General features: G+C 38.9%; 1 protein-coding gene across 2 annotated transcripts in view; it reads right to left on the bottom strand.

Annotated features, from left to right (window-relative positions):
* The window catches only part of rnf130 (ring finger protein 130), a 64867-nt gene that overhangs the window by 10746 nt on the left and 26408 nt on the right, over window positions 1–27713 (bottom strand). For both annotated transcript variants that reach the window (XM_067457427.1, XM_067457428.1), the window contains exons 3-6: window positions 25556–25750; window positions 12040–12290; window positions 8308–8379; window positions 4238–4320 (exon numbers count right to left, since the gene is read on the bottom strand). In XM_067457427.1, the coding sequence (XP_067313528.1) occupies window positions 4238–4320; window positions 8308–8379; window positions 12040–12290; window positions 25556–25750 (601 nt within the window). The remainder of the gene's footprint in view (window positions 1–4237; window positions 4321–8307; window positions 8380–12039; window positions 12291–25555; window positions 25751–27713) is intronic.

Here is a 27713-nt window from a genome sequence, read left to right as displayed (position 1 = left end):
TGAAATTATCCTGCAACAAAGCGCTGTGCAAACAAAGCTCCTACAAAGATTCATTTTCTTGGATGGTGAACATGCAAACAAGGGTCAAATGAATTAATAATGAGGGTGCTTACAACACAAAGTATACTAAAGAGATGCATGCCATACGACAGACCAGCTCTACATGTCTGGGCCGATCTTTATGTGCTGTATTCTTTTACAGTTACCGTCTCACATGCATATGCAGTCAGACAGATCCATGAAGGGAAGGGCACACCCCTAAGAAAGTCAGAGGAGAAACAGCGAAGCTAATGCACTAGGACGTAAATTGAATGGCCAAGGCTAGGTCAAGTGTACTGCCATTACTTCTGCTATGAGTTATTGATTGTGGCTGGAGATGCTTATGCTTAAGAGAGCAGATATACTCACGTCAAGAAGGAATAAGATAAGAAAAGATGTTAACTTGTCTCACTACCATTCAATGGTTTGGGGTCAAGTCTGTTATGCTCACCAAGGCTAAAATCCAAAATGTTTTAGTTTAGCTTATATTAATTTTTTTTTCTCAATTCTAATTGAGTTTTTCTAATATTATTTTTTCTAATATGAATCAAATTATAATGGTTAAAAATCAATTCTCAATGGATATTGTTTTATTCTGTAAATTTAAAAATAAACTATATCTTCAAAAGTATGTGGACACCCCTTTATGATTAATGGGTTTGGCTATTCCAGTAATTCCGGTTAAAATCTATAAACCAATCTTCTGGGAAGGCATTCCACAAAAGGTGTAGGAGTGTTTATGGGAATTTTTGAAAAATAATTTTTCGAGAAGCGCATTTGTGAGGTCAGGCACTGATGTTGGATGAGAAGGCCTGTCTTGCAGTCTCTGCTCTAGTTTCAAGCTCAAGTTTCTCCACACCAAACTCGCTCATCCATGTCTTTGTGGACCTTGCGTTATATCATGTTGGAACAGGAAGGGGCCATCTCCAAACTGTTCCCACAAAGTTGGAAGCACAAAATTGTCCAAAATGTCTAGACATGCTGAAGCATTAGAGGTCCTTTCACTGTAACCAAGAGGCCAAGCCCAACCCCTGAAAAACAAACCCATACCATAATCCCCCCTCCATCAAACATTAATCATGGCACAATTAGGCATGTGCCAATATCAATTTTTCATGTTGCGATTAATTGCGAAGCTTTTATCATGGTATACGATATTATCACGATGTTGAAATAAGTTGTAAAAAAAGTGTTGTCATAGCATAACAGCTTTAAGAACTATTTTTGTAATAACAAAAATAACTGAATGTTTAAATACAATAATACAATGCACCACAAATTTATACAGCTCTGGAAAAAATTAAGAGAAATTAATGTTAAGTGGTCTCAATTTTTTCCATAGCTGTAAAAGTACAATTTTAAACAGATTAAACAAATTAAAGAATTAGGCTATAAAGAACAACAGGTAACAAATTAATATAAGGTCTCATTATTTAATGCATTAACTAAGACTAATTTGTTACAGAAAGTATAATGTTTTTGGTCATGTTAGTTAGGAAATACTGATCATTGTTAGTTTTATCTTAGGTCCATTAAAAAGTTATTTTGTTATTAAACAGTAACTAAGAAATTAACATTACTTAGAATAATTCATTCTTTATAAGTATTTTTCATTGTCAGTTTGGTAATAATGAATTAACATGTTAACTAATGAAGTCTTATGTCTTTTATAATCCAAATAATCCAAAAGATTATAATCATTAGGGCATATTGTAATACAGATTAAAACAATGTTTAAATTTGAAAATAAATAGGCTATTAAGTATTTAAGTATTAAGTATTTGGAGCTGTGATGAACAACATTGAGATTACAAAAACGAATGGGTGTTTTAAAAACTCCTTCACTAGCACAGTTGCTTTTGTTTGCGGGTTTACGGGGTAACCGCTGCATTCTGCCGTTCCATCAGCACCCTCTGCCGTCACTGAGCAGCACTACATTCAGCTGTCTCCTTCACCCGTTCAGTCATGCAAACACACATTGGGCTTGTTTACATCTGAGCGCCTGTCCCTTTGATGCAGAATAGCGGTGTTGAGCATTTATACGGTTGATTAGCAAAGTATTCTTGAGTGCATTATGAAAAAATCTATAATTGTTTTTAAATTATTATTTACGATATTTTGAAGTGCCCACGATAATATAGAATATAATATAATAGTGCATATTCATTATCGTGATATATCGCATTACCGAAAATCGGCACATGCCTAGGCACAATGCAGTGAGGCAAGTACCGTTCTCCTGGCAACCGCCAAACCCATACTTGTCCATTGGATTTCCTGACAGAAAAGCGTGATTCGTCACTCCAGAGAACACGTCTCCACTGCTCTAGAGTCCAGTGGCAACCTATCACAGTACCACAATTGAATTCACTGATCTGAGAGTTTGCTTATAAAAACATTTGTGATTTCTTTCACAAATGTTTGTAGAAGCAGTCTGTAAGCCTAGGTGCTTGATGTTATACATGTGGCCGTGAAAGTGATTGAAACATCTGAATTTAATAATTTAAAATGTTTCCCAATACTTATACTTATTAATACACTTACAATATTGTGTATTGCAATCGAAGATTATAATGTTTTGCAGGGAGGCACTGGCATCTCAAAGTCCCAAGAAACGAACAATGAGTTTTTTGTGTTTTCTTTCCTATGTTGAGATATCTATTATCAAAACAGGAATTTAGGGGCAGGGCATTTTTTTTGAATAGTCAATTGGCTTTCCTTTATATATTTTGCCACCTTTTGGGAGTGTGCTAGCTAATGCATGACCTGAAAACCTAAAACGCTGATTTCTTTGGCACTTCAATGCTTGAAAGACCTGGATGGTCATTCAAACCATCCTCATTATGACTAACAGTATAAGACTGGTTTGTTGCTGGATGTCAGCAGCTGTCTGAGGCAGCACATACAGCAGCTCACAAGTGTGTTATTTGATCTGACTGGAGTGAAGCAGTGATTCAGCCGTAAGCAGAGAACAATGCAATTAACCAGGCTCTGGATTAGCGCTTCATTGCTGCTGTACAATTGTAGAGACAGAAAGAGGGAGAGAAAGAAATAGAGTGAGTGGGTGAGGAATGGATGAAAAGAGAAAACTACTAATGCTATGGTACGGTATGGTAGCTTTCACGGAGAGATGACTGATACTGTATTTGAAAAAGATAGTTCATTATAGTGGTTAAAAACCTGTATGACTTTCTAGCATCAAACAAAAAAGTTAATGAGCAGAATGTCCAAGATATTTCATAAAACGGAGAGTAGAAAGTCATATAGGTCTGGAGCAACATCAGGTTGAGTAAATGACAACAAAATCTCAATTTTGGATGAACTGAATGATCTCCTTAAAAACAAGCACCTCAATTTCTAAAACAGTAGCAACAAGGATATGTCTGCCAAAAAGAGGAAGGAATGAACATGAACAGAACAGTAATTTCTGTTCTGTAAAACTTTTCTGTAAAGTTACCGCATGTTTCAACATGCAAGCAGTTATAACATGCAAGCATGTACATTATATGTGTTTGGTGTAAGGGGAAATTTACAGCCAGACTTCCAGCTGTGTGACCTGGTCATACTCAGCAGATGGTGTCTGAAACTGTAGGAAAGGGCATGTTTGTGTATTTGTGTGTGCATACTGTATGTCGCATCCTTTAATAAACTGTGTATGAACAGCGTGCATGTGTTTGTAAGTATAAATGAGTGTCTATGTTTGTGTGTTGGCTGCCTAGAGGTCACTGGAAGCTGAGCTGCTAAAAATAAGCAGAGTGGGCCTGACAGGGGCAGTGATTCACAGCCACAGCAGTGCCATATTTCCTCAACAAAATCACATCTCACAACAGCAAGTGACCCCTGATCTCCCTTTCTCTCTCTCTCCAAATGTCATTGGACCATTATTCAAAGTCTGGGGTGAAAACTAAATTGCACTGGGCAATGCAGAGAGAATTTGCCAGCAGACAACATAAGCTAATGTGTTAAGATAGAAAAATCGTCATCTACATCATAAGGGAAATTTCAGAGCAAATTCTGAATAAAAATGAATATAAATAATTATTATTAATTACTATTACTACTACTACTACTGTCTGCTACCATATTATTATTGTTCATTAACAAACAAAAAGAAAGAAAGAAATCGTGTAACTAGACTATTGCGGAGATTATAATGCCCTTATTACACAAAATAAAACGTAAATAAACACACACTTACTTGCAAGGCAGGATGCGAACCACATCGTTCAGCTGATAACCTTCAATGCATACCGCACAATGATTGAAATCGGGCTCTGTTTCCTGAAAAACATGAACAAGCCAGAAAATAATGAGGAACCTTTTCATAAATCAAAATATAGCTAAAAATGTATTTGTCAATTAGATTTAAAAGTAACATTAGGACACTCCTGTAAGGTACATTAGGGAAGCTATAGGATAATTTGCCAGTCAAACAAGAGAGAGGGCAATCAAACTGCAGAAACTAATGAAAATTATCAGAAAATAAAAATGCAATAAATGACGACTGACAACACTGCGTAATATGACACATTATAAACGCATCATCATGTATGATGATCTTTCATTTTTAAAATACTTATGTGAGCTGCAGTTTGGACCAATGCTACTTGGCAAAACACCACAGACAGATAACCCGAGTGACCACCACAATGTCTGCTGCTCGTCACCTAGTGGATTCATTCAATATGGCTATACCAAAATAGTAATAATTTTAGAAGAATATTTTTATTGTATTATTATTAAAATGATAAAAACTAAACAAATCAATAAAGAAATATAACATACAGAAACAACTCTTAATATAACTCGCTTTAGGACTTCCGAGTCCTGGATCCTCCCTACTATTTCTACTTAAGCATCACTAGTCCATTATTATTAAATATGTATGCCGGCCTTAAGACACATATTTATGAGAAATGGGAATAAAGTAGGTGTGAAATTCTCTTTAACTCTTGGCAATATGCTTTGAGTACCTGCATTTCACTCTGTATTGATCTGATCTCTTGACCTTCTCCTTGAGCTCATCTCACCCAGCTATTCTAACTTAAGCTATTCTTAAATTTTAGATAAGACTCTCATACCGTAGAGAGTGAAACTAAACAAAAATCTCCAGACAGAGGACAGTCCAACTACAACAACCTGTACAGATAAAATAGCAACACATACATACATACATACATACATACATACATACATACATATATATAATATTACACACATTCTGAATGCAATACTGTACAACAAAGCATACTGCACATAATAATCTCTTAACTTCTGGCAATAAAGTCAAGGCATAAAAAAAGACAATTACTTTATGGGTGTCATTTGCTGAATGAATAATGAAGTGGTTGTGTGCTGCACATTTTGGCAAATGAAGTAGGTCATCTGGGTATTCCATGTACACCGTAAATTTGCATACTCTACATTGCACACATACTGCAACTGCATACTGCATATGAGGCATGATAGCATGCCATTCTGAACATTCTGACTGTATTTTATGTCAAATAATTTCCTATCACAGATCCCAAAAATACTGGAATATAAATAGAATAAAATCAGAAAGTAGTGTGGAAAACATGACATCAATGTGGTTCTAGAAATTCACGTCAGCTCTCAGAGAAAACTATGGGAAGCTGTAAGTGTATCCATCTAGTTATTGCAGGGTGGGTGAGCAGGAGAGAGCAGTAGATCGTTCAGCAGATTTAGTAGATACAATGTGTCAAAGATGTTGTATTTCTCTGGCTCTGCTTTCAGCCCATCTGTCATTTGACTGACCTGGGAGGTCAGTCTGAAGCCGATCTTGACACCACAGAGGAAAAGTTGCCTACTCGGAGGAGTGAGTGACAAGTGATCTGTAACTAATGTAGCTTCATCTTTTTACAGCCCTTTAGTATCAATTAAGAAAAGACCGATTGAGAAAAAAATATGACAAAATGATTCATTTTTAGTAATGTTTGTGTGCTGATAACTGCTTACGATTTGATTTGATTAAAATAATATATATATCAGGAGATATTCAATATTCAATGGCTTGGATCGGATCAGGGGCACAAAAACTTGATCGGCACACCCTTACTAAAATCATTAAAATTAAAACTTAAATAAAAATAAATTAAACCCAATTAGAAATAATAAATAAAATAAAAATTATAAAAATGGTCAAATTTAATTATTTAAACGTAGGTAAACTAAAAATATAAAATAAAAGCCAATTAAACATATTAATAAATACTATAAAATATATAAATAATAAAATACATATTATATATTATTATATAATCATAATTGTATAATTTAATCAGCTCATCATTTAATTAATTCAATTGTTTTTAACAGCTCATACTCTATAATCATAAATACAGCAGTAACATTTTCAAATACTATTTACATATTATCAAAGTATAAATATACCTCTAGTAGCAAGCAATGCATCACTCAGCCAGCTAACTCAACCTCCCAGGGCACGGAGTCATTTAGAAAGTGGCAAAAATCCTCCTAGGTTTTATATCGCACTCTGCCCTGTTCTTCCTGGAAGCACCTTCTCTACTCTAGATGCTATTTCCATCATCTGGCAGTGTCCTGTCTACTCTGCATGGTCAAGGTCATGTCGTGGTGAGTGGTGTTCAGTTTCTAATGGGCCCCTCTCAGTGCGAGAGTCATCGACTGTGGTCCGGCCAGTCCCTGCAGAGGGACGTGGCCGACACTCAGAGGCCGGGAGGCTTCCGCCAACGGCAGTGAAGCTGTAAAGATGCTTCATCACTGGAATATGCGTCATAACTGGTCGAAAATGTGTAAGTGATTACTTGAAAAAAAAGAAAAAAATTAGAGAGAGAGCGCGAGCGAGCGAGAGAGGGAGGAAGAAGATAGACAGATGTTCTCTCACTCAATCTACCGAGCATGACCTCTCAGATGAAAGGTTTCAATTTCTTGCAGCACTTCTCCAAGGCCACTGATGTTTTATTCATAGCTGATGTGAGCTGACCTTGACTGGGCTGTGATACACACTGACTGGCACGGCTCCACCCCTTCTCCAAACCGAACAGCTGTGAAGTCTCACGACCCTGCCTCGTTCACCTGACAGTCATTCACCTTTACACAGGTCAATGTCTTTGGACTATTGTACAATCAGCAATATTACTTGCTGAGATGAACCTAACCTGTCTGCCATCAATATTTAACGGACAATTATTGATTAAATTTAGAGCATAGATATAAAACAACCTATTACAAATTAAAGGTTTAGAACGCATTATATTATTACACAAGCAATGCTGCATCTTACCATGCTTTTAGTTTGTTATATCTAGTCACATTACAAAAAGCACAAAAAGCAGTGCAGTGGTGTAAATAGAAACATGGGTTTAAACAGTGTAACCTGTTCTGAGTTTGCCTTTTCTGAAGTAATAATAGTGATCACATGCATATCATCATCCAGCTATTTCCAAAGGCACCGTTTGTTTATACTCTTCAGACGTCTGCTTTAAACAGCATGCACTCTGGACTGTAATTTATGGGTTGTTGCTAGACTCCAAGACTGGTGGGAGAAACTTGGATTAAATGTAAATTAGTTTGTGACTACTTATATTTTTCAGGAGTTCATTTAGTTGAGTTGTTGAATGCAGCTGTAAAATAACCAAGCTGTGTGCATAGAATGACATTACGCACTCGAAAAAGTGACAACCCAATTTAGCTGCGGTGTGTACGTGTCCAGAGAGTCTTTTTTATGGAGTATGGAGATGTATTATGAAAAGAGAATTACACAAATCGTTCCATAACAGGCATGTGCAGTGGCCCAGTAGTGCACAACACAATCAAATTTAAACAACACAACGAAACAGTCACAGAGCGAAAACTGTCCTATGTGTGGAGCTCCTCTTTAATAAACACAGTACATTGTCTTTTTTAATTAACCGCTCATTCAAGTTAGAGTTGAATGAGCAAAAGAGTTTAATGCAGGGTCTACTTATCCTAACGAAATCCAAATCTTGATATTTTTTTATGAACCCTTTAAGTTTTTATGAGGCAAAAAATGATCATTCTATCAGCCCATTTCATGGTGTCGTTTCATCACCATATGTGCATTAAAGTTAGCATGCAGGCTGTGCATGTTTGTGATGATTGCGTTGTGTTGTGACTTGTTTCCGTTGTGTTGTTAACTTGTATTTGCTTTTTTTGATTTTCATTGTGTTGTGCACTACTTGGCCACCGTAGGCATGGACTCGAGCCTAAGAAAAATAAACAAGCAATGACGTCAAAAGACCTCACCTTGTCCCCTCTTTTTACCGTCCTGGTAGTCAGCTTGCTAATGGCTTTTTTGGCAGCATCTCCGAGCCGTCGCTATAGTAACAAAGGACGAGAGGAGAGAGTAAGTCACATCATTTTCGATTCGCAGCTTGATTTAATGAAACAGGAAATTAAAATGACTAAACAAAGTTGGGGAATAAAAGACTGAACAGCAGAAAAAAATTACAAGTCCATTTTGATAAAGCAGGGGTAAATAATAATGAGGAGAATGCATTAGTGATATTAACTGTGATAAAAGCAACATATTAGAGTGTCTATCAGGATTGTATTAAGCAAGACAGAGTTAGTGAAAGGCATGACAGAGATGGCCATAAATAAAAGACTAAGTGCAGCCTGTGATGGGCAGTTCATTGCCTGTGTGTGTTTATGAGTTTATGTTCAGAGATGTCCTCTGTCTTCATTCTGCTAGTTTATCGCTAAATAAACAGCTCAGTGATTTATCGCCAACACTTTACAGAAAAAGCCAAAAGGACAACCAGGGCCCAAAGGATTTGCGCTAGCTAAACTGTTTGCGCTTGTTATATTATCTGCAAAGGGCCTCAAATGTTCTTATAAATACAGACATAAACAAACCTCTTAAAATTGACTCGCAAGTCTTCACAAGCATGGTTCATAAAAATGGCCAAATTATGTTTTAAAGTCTAAAAATACCAAAGTTAGTATCAGTCTGCACTAATTAGAATTAGCTTAATTAAAGAACAATAGAATTCAATGAAAGGTACAGGATGTGTTTGCGGTTACATTTATTTAAGACTCAACATGCTGAAATGGCCTGGTAAAAACAAAATCAGGTAAAAACTACTGCTCATAAGTATGAGGTCATTAAGATTTTTATGTACATTTTTTTTTAAAGAATTTCTGAAAGTATCTGATGCTCAACAAAGCTGCTTTTATTTTATGAAACACAGTAATATTGTGAAATATTTTTACAATTCATAATACCAATTTTCTATTTGAAATATTTTAAAAAATATTATTTATTTCTGTGATAGTAAAGCTGAATTTTCAGTGTCACATGATCCTTCAGAAATGAAGGTCAGGTTTTTCTGAAACCATTTATAACTGTTCCACTATATAAAAATTGCAGTTTAAGTAAAGTAACCGTACACATTGTCAAGTTCTGGACAGTTTTTACCCTCCACAGTATAAAAAAAACACTTTATATTGTAATGTATATTGTGTAAACATCTCTTTATATGTATTGTGTATAACTGTGTCTACTATTTCAAATCTAAATCCATCTGGTGAATAAGAGATTAAGATTTTACATATTTCACCTTCAAAGAGCATATTGCAGGTTAGAGACTTCAGTGAGTCAGTGTATAGAAAAATAATGTAGATTTTCCTAGATTTTCTTTAAAATATACTTGTAAGTATGCTAATTAGGCTTTTTGAGTCGTTTTTGTGAGAAAATTTTACTTCTGCATCTAAAAATGCCCAAACCGGAAGTGACATAACGAGATGGCTAACGAACAGAGGCTGGCGAACGGCGGTCTTTCGATTCAGCTTTGACCACGACTCTGGAAGACTTGGAGTTAAGCTTTTCTCTGAGAAAAGAACAGCACTGAAGTCATTCTTAAAAAGGGAAGATGTGTTTAGAGTTTTGCCGACCGGACACAGCGAAAGTTTAATCTATCAATGAGCTCCGCTTCACGTTGCTCTGTTTGGTTGTAGCTCTATCCAATTGCGTGCAGAGGGAATTTGAAAGACAACCGTTTATCCCGCCCCTCGGATTGAGCCCTGTCAATGGTAAGTTTCCAGACCAAACATCTTGATGTGGGTCTGGCTTGTCAGGCTAATGGCAGACCACAGCCATACAATTATGACACACAATAAGGAACAGGCCAGGATTAGTCAGAACAACGATTAGAGGAGATTAATTGAGTTTTTTGTGAGGAGAAACAGTGGAAAACAGAGCAGGTGAGAGACCAGTGAACAGCTCATGACATAATGCTAGCATATGAACACTGTGCTCTGATTAGAATAATTTACAGATAATTATCATGTAACAGGCTTTTGCAAAGCTGGTATTGGTCATCTAGGAGTATTGATACCAATAACAGAAACTAATAATAAGTTTTGACCAGCTGGCATAAGTCACACTCGTTAATATCCGTCCACACTAAACGTTAAAGCCTGGCATACAAGGTGCGATTTTTGCTGTCATACGAGCTCGCAGACAAATTTTCTCGCGCGTGGACATCGTGGATGCTCGTTTGGTCGTGGCTTGTAGCATGTGAGTGGAAAAACGAGACGAGCGCGTTAAAATAAATACTAAAAATAATAAAGATAATAAAAATAAATACAAATGGTTGTCCCCTAATACCAAATCATGCACAAGCTCAACCATGTCACATAAATATATGAGTAGTATTATGCTAGTAACGGCTGCAACCATACAGTGTGCATACACACCAGATACACACACACACAGGCGCTCCAGCCCTCTCCCACTCTGGTTATTTCTGTTGAACGGAATGGCTGCTGTTTTTAACAAATCATTTGCACACAAATATTTTTTTTCTATCTGAAGCTATAGCAGCAACATTGAAAGCTCCAGTCTCTGTTTAAAGCAAAAGCTTGTTTGACTGCACAGTGTACGCCCGCCTTAGTTACGGTGCACAGTTCACGTTTTCTTCGAGCTGCATCTCTGACAGATCCCTGACGTCACATCTCATGCCAAGGCCAAACCACAGACAGTATAACATTAGTGTTATTGTGTGTTTCATGTTATCCTTTATTCATTCTGTGTTATGGGTTTATTTTGTGACGATTCACTGATAGTGGGAGGATGTATATGACGTTTTGGTATGTATTTGAGTGAACTTGAATGTACATTCAAAACGACAAAACGTCACCATGCAGGCTTTTCTAACTTTTTTTTTATTTTTTAGGAAACCTGTGGACTTGATATCCTGACATGCTGGACACAATGATAAATTGAAATAGAAAAACTACTGAAAATACACTGATTCCTACAGAATACCAACCTATTCTGCACTGAGGCAACGCAGAGCTTGGCACACGATTCCCTCTCATGACGTAGTATGACGCAATGTTAAAAAAAACAGCAGTTTTTACAAACAGCCAACGAAACAGGCCACTTTATCTACTAAATTTGTGCTCTTATGTCTTTTAAAAACATTTTAAATACTGCATTACCATTTTATATGGCATTTTCATACAAGGTTATATATTCGTCTTGAAACATTTTTTACCTGCAAAATGCTCTTTAAAAAAATGAATACCCGCAGCTGCTATTACCACCTGATTATAGCCTATTTATGTCAGTAGTAAATTCAGGTCTGGTAAAAGTGAAAGGGCAGAGTGACATCAATACTATAGTTGAGAAATGAGGTCTGAGTCTGTTTGTGTGGAATCAGACGCTGAAGAGGCAGAGTGTCACCACACACACACACACACACACACACACACACACACACTTCTGCATTAAGATTTCATGAGCTGGGAAGGCTGGGCAATTTACTACTATCTTTGAGCACACAGGAAGTTCTTGAAGGTCAAATAAGCCTGGTAAATATCAGGCGGGTCTTTGAAAGAATAATCTGGCAAGGTTGTTAGCTGCAAGAATTAAGGGTGAGACTCTGTTTGTGTGAGTTTTGTTCAAAAGAACTGCAGGACAATTCAGAAGCAAAAGTACTAGGAAGTGTGTGTGAATATGTTGTATAAGACCTGACTGCGGTCCCGTGCACTGGTGTCTCTGATCTTCTGGATGAAGTAGAATATGAGCCAAGCAGAAGAGATAATCATCAGTACAATAAAGGAGATGGAGACGAACACCAAGGAGCCGCGGTTGATGTTCTTAGGCAGCCCTCGTGACCCCACCATCACGGAGACCAACACAGTCTGGTTCTTTTCCAGGAATCCCAGAATCTCCTTTCCAAAGGGCTCTGTGATCATCACTGCCACTATGTCTCCAGTGCCTTTGGAGAGAGAAGTCATATATTATATAAAATTAGTACTACTACTACTACTAATAAATTCTAATAATGACACAAAAAATTAGGACATTTTACAAGAAAGAAGATACACAATCCATTCCAGGTTGTACCAGATTTTTTATTATCTGTTAACATTCAGGGCATATCAAATCATCTCACACAGATGCACTGATCTTGCCCAATTCAGTTTAATGCTCCTGGTCTGACCTGGTTGTGTGAACGTTCATACAAATGGCACAGTAATAACGCCAAAAGAAAATGAGGACAAACAAACACTTCGTCCCATCCCCCCACCACCACAAACACACACAATTACACCGATCTGGAGCTTAGGCCGTGCCACAGACTCTGATATAATTCAGGCCCTTAGGCTTAGCAATAATAAGGTTAGAATAGTACAGATGGAAACCTATTGCAGACCTGCCCTAGTCAGTGATCTAATCTCACCATATTCTGCACTTGAACTGCCCTATAACGCAATGACAAATAGCATCACATAATACCTATTATGATGGTCAGAATATGTTTAGGCAAACATGACTCAAAACAGCATGTTATTTTGACCATAGCAAAAATATGATCAACCCTTGAGGGCGCAAACTTAAAATACAAATCATTTTGAGATATATATATCCCAGACCGTCTCGGCTGTAACAAATGTTATCATATGTAGCCCTGACATTTTTTTTTATCCAAAGCGACTTACATGATTTATAACATATCGCATTTGTTACACCATCACATATATTTATATTTATGCATTTGGCAGACACTTTTAGCCAAAGCGACTTACATTGCATTCAAGGTACACATTTTACATTATTATCAGTTCTTGCTTTCCCTGGGAATCGAACCCATGACCTTGGCGTTGTTAGCGCCACGCTCTACTGGACATATCACTCTGTGTTTGTGGTTCATAGGATTTTAGACTGCAAGGCTTTGGAAAGACACACTGTTGCAAGATGTTTTTGATGCAAGATGAACAACTGAGATCCCATAACGTTACATTTAACTTTTTCCAATGACAAGTTTTAATTCCTTAAGGGTACACAATACACAGATTTCAAAGCTTTGTAGCAGCAAATAGAATGGTAGGGCTGTGAAAATCACAACGGACAATGGTTATACAAAATCCCATGAAAGGAGCCACATGGAGCTGTTGTTTCTTAAAGCATTACGAAGAAAGCATAGTAAAACAAATCTCATAATTCCTAAAAGCTTGGCACAGCTTGACAACTTTATTACAACTCACTATGAGAATGTGTATGAGAATATTATTCATGGTTTCTGGGTCACAAATTAAATGCAAGCAAATTTGTTGTCATTATACAAACAATATATTTGGACATTATCCTTCGCACGAAGATGCTCTCTAGATCATTCTTGATAATCATAACATTAGGTTTTACACAAAGACGCAGAGCTCATGATAAATCAAATGTTGCTGTAAAAAAAAGTTAGGCCTGTCATGTTAATTAAATAACCGTTTAGTCGCTGTTATTTGATCAAATGAAACAGCTGTGTTTTATAGTGCTATTTTACAGGTCTACAGCACTAGGGAGATTTGGACCAAAATAAATAGACAAGCACCAATTACGGTTTAGTGCAATATATTTTAAGTCATTTAGAGCCATTCCATTTCCATTGTTAAATTAAACTCGTCTCCCCTTCGCTGCGGCTGTCAATCATACTCCATTCAAACCTCATCCTGTTACTACCATGCTTGCAACAGACAGCACTGTAATGTTCTCTCTAACATTCCTGTTATAAGACTTGATCAGTAGATAAAGGGCTGTCGATTTACATAACATAACTTTATTTTGCTGAAGTTTATTGCTGTTTCTAGACAATGTCGTACTGTCTACCGAGTCTCTGTTAGATCACACTACGTAATTAATTTAAAAATGAAGAAGCAAATGATCACTAAACTGTTGGACAGATACTAACGCCCGTTTCACACATACTATTTTTTTCCGTACCCATTTTAACGGATTACAGCTTTCACGCGGATGCATTCCGGCACTCGTCCTTTCTTGGAGGTGGAAAACAGAGTTCTTTATGACCTGCTGGATTTCTTTTGAAAGGGTTTAAAAACGAAAGAAAAGATGAGAGTCGGCTGTTTTTGAATAGCCTATTGTAAGTTTCTAATTTAAAATGTTTGTGATTTTAGGCTATAACCTATGTTAAAATGTTTTGCCACTTGTGTGAGCTAAATCTAAGGTACTAGGCTATACAAATATGAATGAATTAATTGACAAAATGTTGTTTAAATGTAGTACGTTAAAACCCGACATCTATGAAAGAGTAAAAAAAAGAGAACTGCAATTCTTACGAGCCATGTTCAGTAAGAACTTTTGGATTTTAAATAAAAAAAATTATTAATAAATGCTGTGATTGTGTTATGCAACAGCGGATCAGTTGCACATTGCAAACGCAGCATATGTGAAAACACAACAGGGCATGCGGCTCCTGCACCGTATACACACCGCATACGCACTGCAGGCGGAGTATGTGTGAAGCGGCCGTAATTCATCACAATTATTTAATAAAAAAGCACACACCAAAAACAAATTATGACAATGTATGACCTAAAACACACAATTAATCGCCAAAGCCCTAAAATAGACAATTAATCGGCATAACCGCAATAATTTTTTATACAATTAATTATCAGCCAAATTTCATAATCATAACATGCCTAATTAGAGCAAAGGCAGGTTTTTTATGGGTCAAAAATGGTCTTCTGTGATGGCAAATTAACATGGTTATCCATACACAAAGTACAAAGTAAACTGCGAGCCCAGTACTGACATTAAAAAATGTAAACAAAATATTCATTAAAACTAAATTTTATCACAGTCAGGGCAGATCATAAAATAAAGTGCTTAAAACTATTTCATATTTAAAAATCTGGTTATGTATAATGTAAAAAGTAGCTGAGTGACTGATTTGAAAATGTAGTACAATGAACAACAAAGTAACATTACAAAAAGCTGTGGCAGGACTATTATTTAGCATTTAATGTCTTCGCAGTTTTTGCAATTTGGCTCTATTTATTGATTGTATGCAATTTTTTCATTGGATACCACTCATATTGAAACTAAATGAAAACATGCCAATGACTGGTGCACAAATGGCATCAGACTTGGCAGACTCACTTGCTCAACAGATATGGCTTTGTTTGTCTACAAAGCTCAACGCTGCAAAAATACACTGTAAACAGAAACTTTGGAGGTTATTTAAAGGTTTACTTCAGTTATTAGCATATGGCTTTGTATCAGTAGAAACCCTGGAGTATATTGAAATGATTGTGCCCCCCTCCCCCCTCATATCTCCCTGAGACGAGATTTATGCATTTTATTTCTGGAAAAATTCCTCCCATGACGCAAATATCGTCAATTTGCGCCATCGGAGGAATTGTTGGCGAGAGGCTAAAGACTACAGCCAGCAGAGGGAGCCATTTCCGCATGGCTCCCTCTGCTACAGCCAGCAGAGGGAGCCAACTCGCCCGTGCGGGATGGAGATTACACTCACAGCTGCAGCCTCAGGCAATCATGTTTAAATGGTGCGGCCAGCAGAGCAAAGTAAGTCTTTCAACTTCTCAAACTAATTGCTGAAAGTTAAGCTTTCAAAAGCATGAACTGAAAACGCGCCAGACTGAACATGCGCTGTGAATCTATGCCGCGGACACGTTTACCTCAGCTCTCATCACAAGCTCATCCATGACTGTCAATGTGACTCCTGCAGCGTTTTGTGCTGTGAGACTCCCTCAGCGGCTAAATCACATATTGAACAGACACGTTCAGTTCCCTTTCAGTCAGTCACGTTCGACGTACATCGGCCTTAGACTGACGAATTGGGATCTGATCTCAGAGACCTATCTTCTTCGAGTGTATAAAAATGAGCCAATCTGAGATTGGCATGTGATCCGCACATTCCACGCTCCGCCCCGCAGCGCGGGTATAAATAGGAAGTGGAATGGCAGATCAATGCATTCTACTTCGGAGCCGAGCAGTACTACTGTTTCCTATGAAGAGTGTGTAAGTCTCTTGAGAGAAGGAGAACTACCAGTGCGGGTGAAACGGCGCTTCAGCGAGTGATCGACAGTTGCAATTGTTTGCATTCACAAAAATTGCTCAAATATATTGCACACACAGGCTTGCACTGTGGACTGTGTGCTGGCTTCGGTCATCTCCCTGAGTGCTTCAGCACATCTAAAAGAGAGGTTTTCCATTCTAAAAGAGCAACACGGTTTGACCCTGCATCTTTTTCAAGATGTCATTCAAACCTTGTGTTTCTGGGTGCGGTCGCTTCTTGTCCTCGCTTGACGGTCACGTTCGTTGTCTCACGTGTTTGGGCATTCAGCACGCTGAGGCTGCATTCATGAATGAGTCATGTTCCCACTGTGGGAACATGACCATCGCAGTGATGGGTCCAGACTCCAATACCTCAAGGCAGGTGGAGCACCCTCGCGCATCCCCCAGTCTAGCGGTCCTTCTGCGCCTAAGCACTCTGGCTGATGACCTGGGTGGGGACCTGAGGGTGACGGTCAGGGCAAACGGCTCCTCGGGCCCCTCCCCCATCCACTGTGCCGGTGGAGTTTCCGGAAGGGCTTGCTGACCACTTGCGCGGAGTGCCAGTCGTCACTTTTGGGGCTCCGGCGGAAGACAGGATGTCGGTCGCAGCATCAGTGGACGAGCTAATGTGCGCTGAGTTGGACCCAGAGCTTACGGCTATGCTTTCCCGGGCCACCGCAAGCATAGGGCTCGAGTGGAACCCTCCACAGTGTACCAAACCTTCGCGGTTGGACGATTGGTTTCTCAGGAAGGCCTGTGCTGGTTCTCAAGCTCCGCCCCGGTGCCTTTCTTCCCGGAAGTGCATCAGGAGATCTCGAAGTTGTGGGCAGTGCCGTATAACGCTCGCGTGTGATCGACAGACTCCTCTGTCCTCACTGCCATCGATGGCGGTGCGGCGAAGGGCTACGTGGGAATCCGCCAGTCGAGCGCGTCTCCCCTCCTGGGCATGTAAGTTCTCGTCCGGGATAACCGGCAAGGCTTACACAGCCTGCGGAGATGCCGCATCGGCATTGCATGCCATGGCGCTCCTCCAAGGCACTCATGGAATTGCACAAGGGCAGTTCCGACCAGGGTGTTATGCAGGAACTGCGTGCGGCGACGGACCTCGCCCTACGGTCGACGAAAGTCATTGCACGCTCCCGGGGTCGGGCGATTGCCACGCTGGTAGTCGAGGAACGGCACCTGTGGCTGAACTTGGCAGATATGCGAGATGCGGACAAGGTACGATTCCTGAACACCCTGATCTGCCCGGCCGGCCTCTTCAGCGACGCCATCGAGGACATTGCCCAGCAATTCTTGGTGGCCCAGAAGCAGACGGAGGCCATTAAAAACATCCTGCTCCGGCGACCCGCTGCTGCCTCCACCTCCTCACCGCCGCCTGCTTGTCACCGAGGGCGTACCCTGGCGTCCGCCTCCACCCCTGCCAAGCCAAAGCAGCAACCTCCGGCTCAAGGCGCCTCGCTGAAAGACATTTGTAGAGCTGCGGGCTGGGCGACACCTAACACGTTCACTAGATTCTATAACCTCCGCGTAGAGCCGGTATCTTCCCGCATTCTCGCCCCTAGTGGCCAGTATCGCTAAGTGCCCGTTCTAAGTGTCGGCTTGCAAAGCCACTCTCGCCCTCTGGGACGGATGCGTGCGTCTATTGTCTCCAGTTGTGTTCCCCGGTAAAACGGTTAACCCTGTCGAGCTCCTCCATCACCCCTACGGTGTCAGACGTTGCGGACCGTCTGACGCTAGGCCTGCACCCGTATGCTTGTGGAACGTGGCTGTAGCGGTTCTCTCATGGCCACTGCATATGTGTATTCTCCACGGTACCAGCTACCCTAACGGTTAGCTCTGTGTCTTTCCCTTGACAGAGCCCGCTCTGTCGTCTCTGGGCATTTTTCCCCCCTACAATTAGGTTGGAACCACCCCAGAGACTGCCATATATTGCACTACCCTGCCAGGTTAGTCCTTATGTGTATTCCGCCACCAGGCCTTCGCTGAAGGACGTGGCTCCGCAGCGTACCTTCTCCCGAGACAGGCATGCTTCCCAGCATTCAGTAGTCACTCTGAGTGGGTCTCGCAGAAACAGCAGTGACTGACCTCCCTGCTTGGAGCCCTGACTTCCGTACCATATACCATACTAGACGGTCCAGTGCGCTCAAGCAGGATTTTCAATAGGGATCCCAATTCGTCGGTCTATGTCCGACGTACGTCAAATGTGACCGACTGAAAGGGAACGTCTCGGTTACGTATGTAACCCTCATTCCTTGAAGAAGGGAACGGAGACGTATGTCCCGTCGCCAGGTGCTGTGCTTCTGCTAGGAGCCCAGTCACTAAGTCGGCTCCTCAGCAGAAAAAAGCATTGATCTGCCATTCCACTTCCTATTTATACACGCGCTGCGTGGCGGAGCGTGGAATGTGCGGATCACATGCCAATCTCCGATTGGCTCGTTTTTATACACTCGAAGTAGATAGGTCTCTGAGATCAGATCCCAATTCGCCGGTCTAAGTCTGACGTACATCTCGGTTCCCTTCTTCAGGGAACGAGGGTTACATACTTAACAGAGACGTTTTTAATTGTAGTGTCTGTTCTCTAACTGAACTGATTTTATGAAAATGAAACAGTGGGAAAGTGATCAGTGATTCAGTAATCTAGTAGGTGGCTTTGGGAGTGGCGACGCATTCTGGGAATTGTTTTCTTTCATCCCCATGAGACAAAAATAAGTTTTCTGTCTTTTCTCAGTCTAGAAAGCACTAAATAAAAAAAATAATAATTTCACATTTCTACTACATGAATGACTCCGTTTAAATACAGATTCATCGTCCCAGCGCTGGGTACCGGTAGTGCAAAACAGCATAGGCTATATCATCAAATAAATTAACAAATAACTCTTTGGCCAGGCAAAGATTCATTTTGGCAGCCGGCAAAATATTTTCAATGTAGGAAAAAACCTGTAAAGGGGATCATTAAAGCAAATTCTAGTAAAATGATAGTATAATTTTTATATAAAAAAAACCTTGATTTTTGCCATCTTATTTGAATGCTCTGTTTTATGGGCTACAAAACTCTGGCGTGAGACTTCAGTGTAAACACCCACTGCTATGGCTTACATCTTTGTATATGAAATGGCAAAGTATTACATGGAACTCTCTCAAAACTTCACATTTTACTAGGTTAGAAAAGTGCTGATTATAGCATTGTAAAAGTCTGTTTGCATTTTTATGTGCGTTTAGTCATGATTAAACAAGAGTTTAATTGTGCAGTCTAGTCTACCTGCTGCCGTGATTTTGTATCAATTTTCATGCATTGGTGTATTTGAGTATTTATGCGTGTATGCAGGTATGAATGAGACGTGACTGTTTAGCATGCTGCCTGGCTCAGAAGGCAGTTTGTCAGTAGTAAAGATGATGTCTAAGGCAGGACAGGAACAATTTTCTCCAGCGGTGACTGATAGAAAGGCTCTGATCCACTCCAAGGCCGTTTTTCTCCATAAGAGAAATGAAAAACAAAAGATGCATGTAATGATATGTATACATCTTGGTACTAAACTCACTTCCACAGGCACAGTGTGCTAGACATGGTGCGTACAGTCCTGTCAAACTAAATATTATTAGCTAAATATTATCCCATAGGAAGATTATGATATTGCGCTATTCCTGGTTGTGGAAGAACACAGTCGCTGCATAAGCTTCCTTCTGATCCTAATATTAGGAATGAGTGGTTGAATTTTATTTTTAATAAAGTTCCAGCTCACATGGGGAAGACATATTCACTTCAGTTCACCGCGGGATTGTTTGTAAACAAATCTCCAGTCGATGCTGGATTTTGATCCGACAGCAATGGTGCAACACATAGATGTGATTAAAACGCATTTTTATATGTAATTGTACTGTCATAGATCGTTTTGCTTATGTGTATGTGTCTAACAGAACATACCTCAGCACGCTGGACTCAGACACATATGGGCCGGGGCTCGCAAAGCCCGGCAGGCTGATGAATCTTATTATATTCCGTTCTTGTTCTGCTATTCTCTCTCTCTCTCTCTCTCTCGTTGTTGACATCTGAAGGGCACATGTATGTGTGTGCGCGGGGTTCGCGCTTATATTGTCCGATCTTGCGGGTTATGTGTTATATAAAAATAATAGCCCAATCAATCGCGTGTCGTTGAGAAATAAAACATTGTGTTTGTTCGATAAAGACGTTTATGAGCCCGGTGAACGAGAAAATCATTCTAGTTGTCGATTCTCCCTCACTCTCTCCTCTCCCATGTGAACTGAACTGACAGGGGAGCTTAAGCTCATTAAATATGCAAATCTTATCCAATCCTAGCCATGGGCGTTTACTTCCAAGTCTCCAGTGCTGCACGCCCTTCAAAACCCAGCGTTTTGGAGAGAGCCTCAAAACAAGTGTAGAAAATAGCCTATAAATTATTAGTTGTGATGTTTTTGAATGTAAAAACCAACCGAACGCCATTAGTTGACCTCAAACAACAGTATAAAAAATGAAAAAAGCCAGTTCATGACACCTTTAATAACTTGTCCTTCATGCATGTAGAACCTCTGAAATAAAAATAAAAAATAAAATAAAAATTGTGTGAATGGCCTTACATTATAATGGTGTTAGAAATCTGTTTATTCATTATTGACTTGTTCCTGCTGTAAAGGTAAACGCATGCAAATATTGATCTTTGTTAAAAGGGAAACTCCCTCAAAGGTGGTCTTAAGCCCTGCACATGCTGACTAACTCTGACAGTGAAGGTGGTGTGATCCTTCAAAACACTCAAGAGAGCATAAGGCATTATGAATTTAAATGCACTCTGTAAAATATTGGTTTTAGCTCATGTCACAGTCTTTAAACCGTACTTGAAAAGATATTTAAAGGCATTTATGCTACTGTACAATCAATTCTCAGAGGAATTAATTCCTCCCCATTAAATACATTCAAAATAATTATTTACAATAATATGGAAATTGCCAGTAAATGCAGAGCTACAAAATTTGTTTGATATTAGCACAATTTGCAGCTTCACACAAAAGTTAACCTTCTGCAGAAAATCACATCAGTACATGATATAAATACATATGATAACTGCACACCCTGTTACATTCTCTTTAAAAGAGTGTCAGTTTGCTTGCATCTTTCGTGTTAAAAACCTTTCTCCACCCACACACAAGCACATGCACAAACAAAAACCCCAAACTTCCTGTAGATACACAAGATATACTCATCTAAATGCAGATATATTTATGCGACTGAAACCTACATCTAAGTCATGTCTCAAGACCATATAAGCACATTTTGCCATGTAGTGCAAGAACAATGATCTCTCTAGATGAAATTGATGAATTGTGATTCTTTTTTGAATAATGTTCTGAATCAATCCCAAAAAATACTGTACGCATAATACTGTATTATTGTATTTATTAATAATTTAAATTAGCTTATTTTTTTGTTTGTTGGTTTTATTAATTTTGTAATCTGCTTGTAATTTTTAATTCAGTTTTATTAATTATTTAGTTTTATTTTTTTGTGCTCTGATGTGGCATTTCATTCACATTATAAAAGCCACCCTATAAATTATCTTAAAGATTTGCTTCCCTACATTACAGAACTGTTGCACAATTGTCTCAGTCATGGCTTTATATGAATCAAAATTTAAATGAATAGTGAGGCACCTCAAGATTCCATCCTTTACAGCTTGTATGTAGAGGTTTGAATCCCATGTGGCAGGGGAAAAGGACCTTCTGAATAAATCATGCAGTCCTGCTATATTTAAACATCTCATCGATCCCATTCTGATAGCGCTGCCGTGACTCACCATCACCCTTTCTCATGTTCCTTCGTCGGCCCACCCCTTCATACATCCTAATAAGCTGCTGAGAAGTTTTAGGTTGAATCCTATGTGCTCTGTGCATCCAAAGCTGTCGCATATATGCCAAACTAGACATGTATGTGTGTGGGCAGAGTGCACCTGCAGAAAAGTGACTGCTCTGGCAGATAGATTCCAGTACGCACAGTCCTGCATCGTGTCCAAATGTCCTCAAAAACCAAAAAAAACAGTCTGTGTCACACTTTTACAGCATTTTTACAACCTCAAGACAAATAATGAAACACAAATTTGCTTGTGATGTACAAAAAATGATGAATTAAAGAAAATGAATAGCTTATGTACCAAGAAATTTGTGTTATGGTGACCTGACAACCATATTGGGGATATTAATTGAATATGTAAACAATATACAGTAAATGAATGCCTTATATGTAAAATTAAATGTTCCTACCATGGGAGCAAATTAAGCTTGAAATTCCACCTTTTTTTGAGTCCCTTCTGTTACTACAGGTAACACACCTCGACACACCACACTTACTCATTCTATGCTGCCTGCTGTCTGTGAGCGAACACAGGATGTGTTCTTGCACTCAAAAACAACTTAAAGGGACAACCACATGAATGGAACAGAACACGGGTTTAGCAATAAGATTTCTACACATTTTGAATAGACTAGATAACATACTAAAAGCACCACTAATGAAATTAATGTTATAAATTGCAATACTGAAAATAAACTCTAATATTAAACTACATATAATATTACAATAGCGAGATTTGATCTACTATCTATCAGGACTACAATAAATTAAAAAAATATGATTAAAGCCTCATGCAAGTATTATAAACAATTGCATAATTCATAATAAACAATCCATAATGTATTAGCTTGATATATTGTGGTGTGGTTGTATCATGCCCGGTTAGCATCTGTGTGGTCTGCTTTGTAAACACTTAATGGAATGGTGTTTGAATGTAATGGAACTGAAATTACCGTGTCAGCTATTGCTTTCACCAAAATCCTCTTTTTTAAAAGTAAATAAATAAATAAATAATTTTGCTGAGCACAGCAACATTTTCCCCCCAGACTGTCTGCTGTCCACTGCACAAAAGTTGTGTGAGTGACAGCTTCCTTACACACAAAAGTGTTTTAACAAGTTACTTTGGCAAGTTTCATTTTACAGTTATCTTTACTGTGCAAAAATTTAGATCTGCAGTCAGAATAAAACCCTGTTTCTATTGCACTGACACACACACACACACACACACACACACACACACACACACACAAACACAACACACAGAGGTTCTCTTTCACTCTCCCATTTAGTCCTCACTTAGACAATGATTTTTCCAGATAATGTATCTAACAGCATTAAAACCTGCTGCAAGCATTGCAAAGACCTTAATCTAACTAGTCAGAGGAGTCTGTAAAAGCACCAAGTCCTGTCAAAAAAATAATTACCACTTCCCCTTCCCTTACCGAGAACAAAAAATTGTAGTCCCATATAAATATCAATTTACATACATTTTAAACAACATTTCTGCATGTTAACTGGTATGTAGTCAAAATGATTGAGTTAAAGTGAGGAAAATAAGTATTTGAACACCCTGCTATTTTTCAAGTTCTCCCACTTAGAAATCATGGAGGGGTCTGAAATCGTCATCGTAGGTGCATGTCCACTGTGAGAGACATAATCTAAAAAATAAATAATAATCCAGAAATCACAATGTAGGATTTGTTAACTATTTATTTTTATGATACAACTGCAAAAAAGTATTTGAACACCTGTGAAAATCAAGGTTAATATTTGGTACAGTAGCCTTTGTTTACAATTACAGAGGTCAAACGTTTCCTGTAGTTTTTTTTCATCAGGTTTTCACACACTGCAGGAGGGATTTTGGCCCACTCCTCCACACACATCTTCTCTAGATCAGTCAGGTTTCTGGGCTGTCGCTGAGAAACACAGAGTTTGAGCTCCCCCAAAAATTCTCTATTGGGTTTAGGTCTGGAGACTGGCTAGGCCACGCCAGAACCATGATATGCTTCTTACAGAGCCACTCCTTGGTTATCCTGGCTGTGTGCTTTGGGTCATTGTCATGTTGGAAGACCCAGCCTCAACACATCTTCAATGATCTAACTGAGGGAAGGAGGTTGTTCCCCAAAATCTCAAAATACATGGCCCTGGCCATCTTCTTCTTAATACAGTGCAGTCGCCCTGTCCCATGAGCAGAAACCCATCCCCAAAGCATGATGCTACCACCCCTATGCTCCACAGTAGGGATGGTGTTCTTGGGATGGTACTCATCATTCTTCTTCCTCCAAACACATTTAGTGGAATTATGACCAAAAAGTTATATTTTGGTCTCATCTGACACCATGACTTTCTCCCATGACTTCTCTGGATCATACAAATGGTTATTGGCAAACTTAAGACGGGCCTGGAAATGTGCTGATTTAAGCAGGGGAACCTTCCCCTGCTTAATTTCATGATTTCATGAAATTAAGCATGATTGCAAACCATGACGTCTTAGTGTATTACCAACAGTAACCTTGAAAACGGTGGTCCCAGCTCTTTTCAGGTCATTGACCAGCACCTCCTGTGCAGTTCTGGGCTGAATTCTCACCTTTTTTAGGATCATTGAGACCCCACAAGGTGAGATCTTGCATGGAGACGCAGTCCGAGGGAGAATGACAGTCATGTTTAGCTTCTTCCATTTTCTAATGATTGCTCCAACAGTGAACCTTTTTTCACCAAGCTGCTTGGCAATTTCCCCGTTGCCCTTTCCAGCCTTGTTGAGGTGTACAATTTTGTCTCTAGTGTCTTTGGATAGCTCTTTGGTCTTGGTCATGTTAGTAGTGTAATCTTACTGAGAGCATGGGGTAGACGGGTGTCTTTATGCAGCTAACAACCTCAAAAAGGTGCATCTAATTTAGGATAATAAATGGAGTGGAGGTGGACATTTTAAAGGCAGACTAACAGGTCTTTGAGGGTCAGAATTCTAGCTGATAGACAGGTGTTAAAATACTTATTTGCAGCTGTATCATACAAATAAATAGTTAAAACAAATCATATATTGTGATATTGTGATTGAGATCTTTTGTAAAAAATGTTTAGATTATGTCTCTCACAGTGGATATGCACCTATGATGACAATTTCAGACCCCCTCCATGATTTCCAAGTGGGAGAACTTGCAAAATAACAGGGTGTTCAAATACTTATTTTCCTCACTGTATGTCAGAAAAAAACTTTGAGTCAGGTGACTGAAGTTGGAAGACAAATGCATGCATAACACCAAAGTGCATGGCTGTGTTACTTTTAATGAGAATACAGCAATTAAGCAGCTCACCTTCATGAGCCATCGTGACTGTGTCCTCTTTGGTGCTGTTATTGTAGATAATGACGGCCGAGGCATTGAAAGCAGCTGCCTTAAGTATCTTCTCCTTGAAGGTGCACTTTCCTCTCTGCATAATGGCCACCCAGTGTGTGGTCTTTGGAGGCACTACAAACCGGGTGTGTGGACAGCAGCCTTGCAAATCAACCGCTAAAAAGAAAGAAAGAAAGAAAGAAAGTTAGAGGGGAATGACTCCTGTCTTCATTTAACTTTGCACAGAACAAATGCTCCAACATAAGTTATTGTTTGGAGTTTGCTATTTTCTAAACTTTTTGCATCAACCTAAAATATATTAAAGTCTTTTTTACGTTTACTCATTTTTCACATCAAAAACTGGTATCAATAATCATGAATTTTCACTGGTGTTGATTTGGAATTTGGATGGCATCCCAAGAACTGTTGTACATCCTTTTGTAAAAATACACAATTTCATTTTATATACTAAACCTTAAAGTTCAGTAAGATACACAAATAACATTTAATTGTTCAAAGTGACTGTAAAGACATTTAAAATTAGGGATGCACCAATACCATTTTTTCAGAACTGATCCGATCTGATATAAAAAATTCTGAGTATCGGCCGATACCGAAACTAAACCGATACAATGCAGTTTTGTTTAAAAATTATATGTAGAATTTCTATACCTCTGTTGAAATAATAATCATTTAGTGTTACACGATATACCAGTACTAGAAAAGTATTGCGATACCCTGCTATTACAAACGGTACGATATGGACTTTTATTAGTACTGGTACTTTAAAGAGGACAGCGCCTATATGAGCTGTATTTCTTAATTTGCGTCGATACATGGCAGCAGGTGACGTATGCAGAGCTCTTCTTTCTCCATTCACTAAAGATTGTAAGTAGAAGAGTTAAATATATGCGCAGCGCATGACAGAGAAAGCAAAATAAATATGCATGCATGAGAAGAAAAAGGCAAGTGCGCGCACACTAGAGGATGGATACCCGACCCGAGCCCGACGGGTCGGGCCAGGTTCGGACAGATATTTAGAAATGACGTTCGGGTTCGGGTTGGGCTCGGCCACTTCAGCGCGATAAGGCATTGAACCTTTTAAATTTAAAACTGCTTAATATGCAAGTAGCCAATGGGCCTGTTTAACTTGATGCAATGGTTTGTTTTTGTGATTAAAATAAATGTAAAATATTACCCTAACATCCGTCTTCCTGCATGCAGAAATTTGTTTATGTCGCCGTGACAACAACGCGCAACACGTGCGTGCATATTGGCGGCATCCTTGTCAATGAGCGCAACTTCAGCACTGCTGGCAGCAGGACAGCTTTGAAGCCATCCACAGTTGATGCAATCCTTTTTTCTGCATAAAAACTCAATTAGCCTAAACTTTGGTGGAAAGATTATGTAAATAGATCCCATGTTGCAGTTTAGGAACCATACAGTTTGAGGAAATTGGTAAGATGACTTTCATTTCAATAAGCATTTCAATTGTGTTACGTTAATGTTTTGTTCTGTTAGCTTGGGCCATTTTTAGCAGACCTTTGTTCATTTAATTTCAGTTGGCTATTTGATTGGGTAACTTCAAATACACATACATATGCACACACATATATATATTATATATATATATATATATATATATATATATATATATATATATATATATATATATATATATATATATATATATATATACACACACACATATACATATATATATAACACATATTCATACATATATATATATATACATATAAATAAATAACAATCGATGACAAATATACTGCTATACACTAGATGGTGAATAAATTAGATTAGTTAATAATTTAGCAGCAAAAGTTACAAAATCACAAGTGCACAATAAAATCAAAACATTTAGTAGGGAAAAAATTAAGAAAACCATGAGATTATTAAGGTTACAGTAATATGAAGCAGAGCAGGGTGCTGTGGGAGCTGAACGAGGTAGCTGGAGCTATTTCTAATGAGAGACGAGCACGACACACAGCTTGACAGCAGCTGAACTTTCCGTTATGCCAAAATTGCCGCTGCCAATTCTTCCGGTAAAGCGTATGTGGGGTGTGTAACAGCGCTGTTTTATTATATTAGATATGAATCTTTTGAAAACAAATGTTATAAT

Source organism: Pseudorasbora parva, chromosome 11 (assembly GCF_024679245.1).
Source record: "Pseudorasbora parva isolate DD20220531a chromosome 11, ASM2467924v1, whole genome shotgun sequence".
In the NCBI taxonomy this organism is placed as follows: Eukaryota; Metazoa; Chordata; class Actinopteri; order Cypriniformes; family Gobionidae; genus Pseudorasbora; species Pseudorasbora parva.
The sequence above is the reverse complement of the archived record's forward strand: the minus strand, read 5'-3'. Positions and strand labels throughout refer to the sequence as shown.